At 62.5% G+C, this 7,949-nt stretch overlaps 1 protein-coding gene across 1 annotated transcript in view; it reads left to right on the top strand.

Annotated features, from left to right (window-relative positions):
* Positions 1-811: 811 nt before the first annotated feature.
* Positions 812-7,949, top strand: part of LOC102042531 — a gene marked incomplete at its 3' end in the record, with an annotated part of 14,102 nt that continues 6,964 nt past the window's right edge. Inside the window, exons 1-8 of the mRNA XM_031062453.1 lie at positions 812-929; positions 3,975-4,082; positions 4,229-4,335; positions 5,615-5,729; positions 5,895-5,960; positions 6,973-7,162; positions 7,445-7,599; positions 7,793-7,949. Coding sequence (XP_030918313.1) covers positions 885-929; positions 3,975-4,082; positions 4,229-4,335; positions 5,615-5,729; positions 5,895-5,960; positions 6,973-7,162; positions 7,445-7,599; positions 7,793-7,949 — 943 coding nt within the window. The remainder of the gene's footprint in view (positions 930-3,974; positions 4,083-4,228; positions 4,336-5,614; positions 5,730-5,894; positions 5,961-6,972; positions 7,163-7,444; positions 7,600-7,792) is intronic.

Below are 7,949 nucleotides of genomic sequence, written 5' to 3'. Positions count from 1 at the left end.
GCTCGGCATGTGGAGGGAGGAGGCAGGGCCTGCATGTCCTGTAGTGGGGCTGGCTGCTGGAGGATGCTCAGCACCAGGCCACTGGCCTCGGGTCCTCAGGAAGGATCTGACTCTTCCTGAGATTGGTGTGGCCACAGGACAGTGTGGAGCAGAGCCTGGGAAGGCATCGAGTCTTCACTGGTGGCTTGGAGGAGCGTCTGCTCTCCTTGGATGTCCCTGCCTGGGCCTGCCCGAGCTGCCTGTCACCCGTCTCTGCACAGATGCGGTGCCACGGGGGGTTGGAGGCCGCGGTGCCGACTTCAGCATCACTGCAGCATCCCCCGTGCCCCAGCAGGGTTAAATCGGATTCCCTGGCTAGACTGAGCCGTTTCTGGAAAACACTCCCCTCCCTCCTAAGGGACCCTGCTCCGGGCTCGGCGCCGGGCCTGGAGCAGCGCCAGGCGTTGGGAGCGCAGTGTGGCTGGAGCTGTGTGAATGACACGATGCTTATGGCCCCGGCTCTCTCTGTGTGCAGCTGGGCCCCGCTACAGGGATCAGGTCTTGCTCATCCCTCACCTTCCTGGCGTGTCCCTGGGGATGCTGCAGCATGTGCTGTGTGCAGTGCAGGCTGCTCCCGAGAGGTTTGAGCTGCTCTGCTGGTGCAGTGACTTCACTCATGGGTGGTGGCGAGCGCTTCCGGCAGCTGCTGAGCGTGTCCTGAGCCCTGCACCTTCAGGGGTGCAGCCACCTGGGCGTGGGGGGCACCCAGGGTGCTCGGGAGGCCAGGGGGCTCAGCACCATACAGAGGGCCAGGCACCCACTGACCGGCCGCTTCCTCCCGCTCCCACAGGCTGGAGGAGGTGCCCTTGGAGGTGCTCCGGCAGCGGGAGTCCAAGTGGCTGGATATGCTCAACAACTGGGACAAATGGATGGCCAAGAAACACAAGAAGGTAAGTGACAGCCATGTCGCCTCTGGGAGGTGGCAGTGAGGGACAGCCAGGCACAGCAGTGTCCCTTTGGGGCAGCCTGGTGTCACTGGTTCCCTGCAGACAGGCGTCTGGGTGCTTTTGGGTGATGCTGTTGGCTTGAATGGGCTGTTCACTCCCCTTGGAAAGTGGAGCTTGGGGGAGTGAGTGGTCCTGAGCCAGCCCACTTTTGCCTCCAATTCTTCCCTGCCGGGCTGGAGCCTTCCTAGGGCTTCTTTGGCTGCCTGCAGGCAGCCATGGGAATTGTTTGCTCATGGAAACTTCTGTTCTGAGCATCTTGCAGACCAAAAAAAGCTCGGTGTAGGAAATGTTTGAGTCTGATTTGCGTGACACTGGTCTGCGAACGGGGGTCCCTGGGAGACTCCTGGTGTGCTGACTCCATGGCTTGGTTTGCTGGTGCTCCCTGATCCCTGAGCCTGCAGATGAGGCAGGAACTGGGATACAGCAAGTCCAGGGCTGCTGCTGTGTGTCTGCTGGGAGCAGTGAGGCTGCTGGCATGGGACAGCAGTGCCAGAGAGTGGCCGAAGGGCCTTCTCCTCATCCTCCTCCCCATGCTGGCAGAGCCTCCTCAGTGTGCTGGAGTGCTGTCCCTACTCAGTGCCTGGTGAATGACACTGGAATCCCTCATCTGTTTCTTGGCTGCTCTTAAAGGATTTGGGAGAGTTTTCTGGGCCACGGCAGGCGGGCGCTTTGTTCCACGGGCAATTTCCGCCACTCTCCAGCCATGTGCCACAGGGTGCCCTCTGGGATGGGGTGAGGGCTCCAGCTGGCACAGCAGCTCCCTTGTGCTTGGCCCGAGCCTCTGGGAATCTCCATAGGGCTGATGTGCTGTATGGTCTGTCCTGCAGCAAAAATCCATGCCTGGAGCTTTGGAGAGGCTGCTCTGGAATGCTGCTCTGTGCCTGTATCCCTGAGGCTGCTCAGGGAAGGCTGCCAGGCCTGGCCTTGGATGCTGTCAACTATCCTTGGTCTGGCAGGAGCCTGCTTGGTGCAGGTCCCTGCTGCTCTGGGGGAGCTCCCTGAGCCTCTGAAAAACCCCAGTACTTTTCTGGCTGCCTCACCAGGGCTGGCAGGCAGCCCCTGGATCCCTGGGCCAGCTCCTGCCGGGCTTGCTCACACCTGCGCCGCTCCAGCATCCCAAAACGCTCCCTGCCTGGCCCCGATCCCAGCAGAGCCTGACCCCACATCCCTCATGGTGCTGCACTGTGCCAGCACCGCGTGCTGGAAGGAGGGCAGACGTGTGGGTGGGCAGCTCCCACTGCTCTCCCAGCCCGGGCAGCACTCCAGCTTCACCTTGCTTTCAGCATCCCTCAGCCCAGACACACTCCCAGATCACAGTGGGATCACAGGGGTGATGGCAGGACCCCACGTGGGTCCAAGGGGATGAGCTGCTCAGCCCTGGCAGCGCTGGCCCAGCCAGCTGGAGGGGCTGCCCAACCAAAACCCAGCGAGGCAGTTTCCTTCCTGGCAGCTCAGTCAGCCGGAAGGGGAGCTGGCTGGAAATGGGAGCTGTCAGCAGCCATGGAGCTGCCCACAGCAGCCCTGGGCATCGTCCGCTGTGTTTCCTGCCAGCACAAAGGGACCTGCCCGTGCAAACAACCAGTGAGAGAGCAGCAAACCCCCTGGGAGGTGATGGTACTGTGCTTGGAAACAACCACCTGCTCCTCAGTTGCTCCAGCAAACAGGGAAACACAGCCCTGGGCAGGCAGGAGAGGATTTGGGAGCTGTTGGCCACTGCTCTGAGAGCTCTGGCACAGTTGGCATGTGCCACCCGAGCAGGGACATGGGGAGGGGAGGCTGTGCTAGGGTTTGCAGGGTGTTGTGGGGGGTGACTTTGGGGAAAAGGACACATAAGGATGTGGAGCTGCTGGAGAGTCCAGAGGAGGCACCAGAGATGCTGCAAGGGCTGGAGCCAGGCTGGGAGAGCTGGGGGTGCTCACCTGCAGAGGAGAAGGCTCCAGGGAGAGCTCAGGGGCCTAAAGGGGGTGCAGTAGAGCTGGAGAGGGACTGGGGACAAGGGATGGAGGCACAGGACCCAGGGAATGGTTTCCAGTTCCAGAGGGTAGGGCTGGATGGGATATTGGGAATTAGGAATTGTTCCCTGGCAGGGTGGGCAGGCCCTGGCACAGGGTGCCCAGAGCAGCTGGGGCTGCCCCAGCAGTGTCCAAGGCCAGGTTAGACAGGGCTTGGAGCAGCCTGGGATAGTGGCAGGGGACCCTGCCCATGGTCTTTAATGTCCCTTCCAATCCAAACCATTCCATCATTGTGTGATTTGGAGCTGCTGCTGTGATGAGGAGTTGGACTGGGATGTTGGGGGCTCTGTTTTGGTCCCTGCTGGTGTAGGCAGCGCCTGGGCTAAGCTGGCTCAGCTCCCCACGCAGGGTAGGCACCGACTGCCTCGCCTGGACTTTGGTCCTGGCTGGTGCCCAGTGCCAAGGAAATCAGGGGCACAGGAAACTGTGGGCATGGAGCTGGCTCCAGGGGCCTCAGGATCTGGCCATGCACGGAGACAGAACCAGACCTGCCCTTGTGCCCAGGATGAGCGGGTGGAAAGGCTGAGACGCTCGTCAGGGTGCACATCCCTGCTTTCCATGGCCCCACAGTGGGGGTGGGGGGCTGGACTGGGGGTTAGGGAGCCTCCCCTGTGTCCTCAGTGCTTCCCATGTGGGACAGAGCCACTCACTCCCCACCTTGACTCCAGTGTTTGCTTTTCCAGCTCCCAGCAGGATCTGCCTTTGAGGCAGTGCCAGGCTTGTTTGGAGCTGTTTGCAAGCCACAAAGCCTCTGCTGGGCCTCTGGCAGCTCCCCCGTGCTGCTGGTGCTTGACTGCCATTCCAGCTGGCATCCCTGCATCCCAGGGGCTCAGGGACACTTCTCCTTGTTTGGGAAGCGGCGGGGGCCCAGCCTGTGGCCGTGGTGCTGGCCTGGCTCCCCCCTTGCCCCGGGAGTGTCTTTGTTTCCAGCGCTCTGTGGTTCCCCTGACGCTGTGTCTCTGTGTCTCTCCCGCAGATCCGGCTGCGGTGCCAGAAGGGGATCCCGCCCTCGCTGCGGGGCCGTGCCTGGCAGTACCTGTCTGGGAGCAAGGTCAAGCTGGAGCAGAACATGGGCAAGTTTGATGTGAGTCCTGCTGGGAACCCTCCTGCACCACCAGGGAGGGGGCAGTGCTGGGGTGGCTCCTGCTCAGGCTTGGGCGTATGTTGGGATCTCAGACATCTTGGGGGGGGTGTCAAGGGTGTTGCTCACCCCAGTCTTGGCCTCCCCAGGAACTAGACCTCCTCACAGGAGATCCAAAGTGGCTGGATGTGATCGAGCGGGATCTCCATCGGCAGTTCCCCTTCCATGAGATGTTCGTCTCACGTGGAGGCCATGGGTATGTGGAGCTACTGTGTGTCCAGCCCTCAGCAGCCATGGATGGGGTGGGCACTGTCTGTCCCAGCTCATGGAGCCACACTCATGTCCCCAGTGTCCTCCCCATTCCTCCAACATTCCCTACCCCCCCACAGTCGCAGAGCATCCACTGGCTGAAAACAGGATGGCTCAGGCCAGCTCTGACACCCAGTGGGGTGGGAATTGCCATGACAGGAGGGCAGAGGGAGGAGGTGGCAGCCTGTGCTCTCCATTTCACCAGTAAAATGCTGCTCCCAGTGTGTTGGGGAGTGCCTGTGCCTCTGGTGCCCCTGTGCTTGCAGCTGGGTCCCTGCCTGTCCACGGCTCACTCTGGGCAGGGTGGTTGTCTCCATGCCTTGACTCCCAGATCCAGGCAGGATCTGAGCCCTGTTGTGTCCTGCAGCCCTGGGTTTGTGTGGAGAAGGGATCCCAGCCAGGGACTGAGCCAGGCTGCTGCCTGGCATGCATGGAGAAGGCTACTGAGCCACGTGCACACCGTGTGCCCAGCTGTGTGTGTGCCGTGTGCCCAGCTGTGTGTGCCATGTGTGCCCAGCTGGGCGTGTGCCGTGTGCCCAGCTGTGTGTGCCATGTGTGCCCAGCTGGGCGTGTGCCGTGTGCCCAGCTGTGTGTGCCATGTGTGCCCAGCTGGGCGTGTGCCGTGTGCCCAGCTGTGTGTGCCATGTGTGCCCAGCTGGGCGTGTGCCGTGTGCCCAGCTGTGTGTGCCATGTGTGCCCAGCTGGGCGTGTGCCGTGTGCCCAGCTGTGTGTGCCATGTGTGCCCAGCTGGGCGTGTGCCGTGTGCCCAGCTGTGTGTGCCATGTGTGCCCAGCTGGGCGTGTGCCGTGTGCCCAGCTGTGTGTGCCATGTGTGCCCAGCTGGGCGTGTGCCGTGTGCCCAGCTGTGTGTGCCATGTGTGCCCAGCTGGGCGTGTGCCGTGTGCCCAGCTGTGTGTGCCATGTGTGCCCAGCTGGGCGTGTGCCGTGTGCCCAGCTGTGTGTGCCATGTGTGCCCAGCTGGGCGTGTGCCGTGTGCCCAGCTGTGTGTGCCATGTGTGCCCAGCTGGGCGTGTGCCGTGTGCCCAGCTGTGTGTGCCATGTGTGCCCAGCTGGGCGTGTGCCGTGTGCCCAGCTGTGTGTGCCATGTGTGCCCAGCTGGGCGTGTGCCGTGTGCCCAGCTGTGTGTGCCGTGTGCCCAGCTGTGCGCGCCATGTGCCCAGCTGTGCCTGCCGTGTGCCCATCTGTGCGTGCGCGGTGTCTCCGCAGGCAGCAGGACCTGTTCCGGGTGCTGAAGGCGTACACGCTGTACCGCCCTGAGGAGGGGTACTGCCAGGCCCAGGCGCCCATCGCCGCCGTCCTGCTCATGCACATGCCAGCCGAGGTATGGGCACGCGGTTCAGGGGACAGAGCTGGCACCTCCCGGAGGGTGTGAGACCCCTTGGGGGGGTGCTCTGCTGGTTCCCACCCTCTCCCGTGGTCCCTGGGAGCAGGGAGTGGGTCACAGGGATGTCCTCTGGGTGCTCACCTGCTGCCCTTTGGCTTGCAGCAAGCGTTCTGGTGCCTGGTGCAGATCTGTGAGAAGTACCTCCCTGGCTACTACAGCGAGAAACTGGTGAGTAAAGGGCTCATGGTGCATTCAGCAGTGGCAGGGACCTGCAGGGTGCTGCATCTGGGTTGGGGCAACCCCCAGGATCAATCCAGGTTGGGGATGAAGGGATCAGGAGCAGCCCTGGGGTGAAGGACTTTGGGGTGCTGCTGGGTGAGGGTTGGCCATGGCCTGGCCATGTGTCCTGGGCTGAGCCCCTAGTGTGGGCAGCAGGGGAGAGAGGATTCTGCTCCTCTGCCCCACCCAGGTGAGACCCCACCTGCAGAGCTGCCCCAGCCCTGGGGCCCAGCACAGGAGGGACCTGGAGCTGCTGGAGCAAGTCTAGAGGAATCCATGGAGCTGCTCTGAGGGCTGGAGCCCCTCTGCTCTGGAGCCAGGCTGGGAGAGCTGGGGATGCTCATCTGGAGAACAGGAGGCTCCAGAGAGACCTTGGAGCCCCTTTCAGGGCCTAAAGGGGCTCCAGGAGAGCTGGAGAGGGGCTGGGGACAAGGGATGGAGGGACAGGACACAGGGAATGGCTCCCACTGCCAGAGGGCAGGGATGGATGGGATATTGGGAAGGAGTTGTTCCCTGGGAGAGTGATGAGCCCCTGGCACAGGGTGCCCAGAGCAGTTGTAGCCACCCTGTCCTTGGAAGTGTTCCAGGCCAGGTTGGACAGGGCTTGGAGCAGCCTGGGATAGTGGGAGGTACCACATGGCAGTTGGGTGGAATGTGATGAGTTTTAAGGTCCCTTCCAACCCAAACCATTCCATGATTCTGAATCTCCAGGCCAAAACAGCTCCTCACCATAGCGAAAGAAAGGGTCTGGGGAGGGGCTGGGTATTCCCAGAGTGTCCCTGTTGTGCTGTGGCTCCCAGAAGCATTTCACATTCAGGGATGGGGGTCTCAGTGCAGCATCCATGGGACACAGCTCTGCTCATATCAGGTGTAGAGGGTTGGCTGCCCCCGCTGGGGCCAGGCACTGGGGGCTGTTGCAGGGCTGGGGTACTCACTGGGATGCTGGTCCCTGTCCCCGCAGGAAGCCATCCAGCTGGACGGACAGATCCTCTTCTCCCTGCTGCACAAGGTCTCACCTGTGGCCTACAAGCACCTGAGCAAGCAGAAGATCGACCCCATCCTGTACATGACGGAGTGGTTCATGTGCGCCTTCTCCCGCACGCTGCCCTGGAGCTCCGTCCTGCGCGTCTGGGACATGTTCTTCTGTGAAGGTGGGAGCTCCCACCATCCTCATCCTCATCCTCCTCCTGGGGTGACTGCACTCCCCACGGCCATGGGACCTGTAGCAGGGCAGGTTTGGGGCAGCCACATGCCTGTGGTGGAGGTGGGCTGTTTTCCTGGGGGTTGGGTGGTGTGTACATCCCAAATTCACCCCCTTGCATGTCCTGACTGTTAATGGGACTGGGATCTGCTGCCCCACAGCATTTGAGGGACTTGGTGGCAGTGTCACCCTGTCCTGCCTGGTACTCACTGCCTCACGTCTCCTCTTGCAGGAGTGAAGATCATCTTCCGGGTGGGCCTGGTGCTGCTCAAACACACCCTGGGCTCCTCAGACAAGCTCAAATCCTGCCAGGGCCAGTATGAGACCATGGAGAGGCTGAGGGCTCTCAGCCCCAAAATCATGCAGGAGGCCTTCCTGGTGCAGGAGGTGAGGTGCTGGGGACGGTGTGGGGGCCCAGCGCCGCCCAGCTGGCCAGTGCTGCCAGGCTGGGCTGTCCCTGGGTGGGCGGAGCATGGGAAACAGCTCCCAAAAAGCTTGGCTAGCAGTGGCCTGTGCTCTGAGGGTGATCCCACACCCAGCCCCGGTGGCACTGTCGCTGATGGCACAAGTGTCCCTGCAGGTCATCGAGCTGCCGGTGACGGAGCGTCAGATCGAGCGGGAGCACCTGATCCAGCTGAAGAAGTGGCGGGAGACGCACGGAGAGCTGCAGTGCAAGTCCCCCCCGCGCCTGCACGGCGCCAAGGCCATCAGCGAGGCGGAGCCCGCGCCGCGCAAGG

This window comes from Geospiza fortis, unplaced genomic scaffold (genome assembly GCF_000277835.1).
Source record: "Geospiza fortis unplaced genomic scaffold, GeoFor_1.0 scaffold224, whole genome shotgun sequence".
NCBI lineage: Eukaryota > Metazoa > Chordata > Aves > Passeriformes > Thraupidae > Geospiza > Geospiza fortis.
This window is presented reverse-complemented; position numbering and strand designations above follow the sequence as displayed.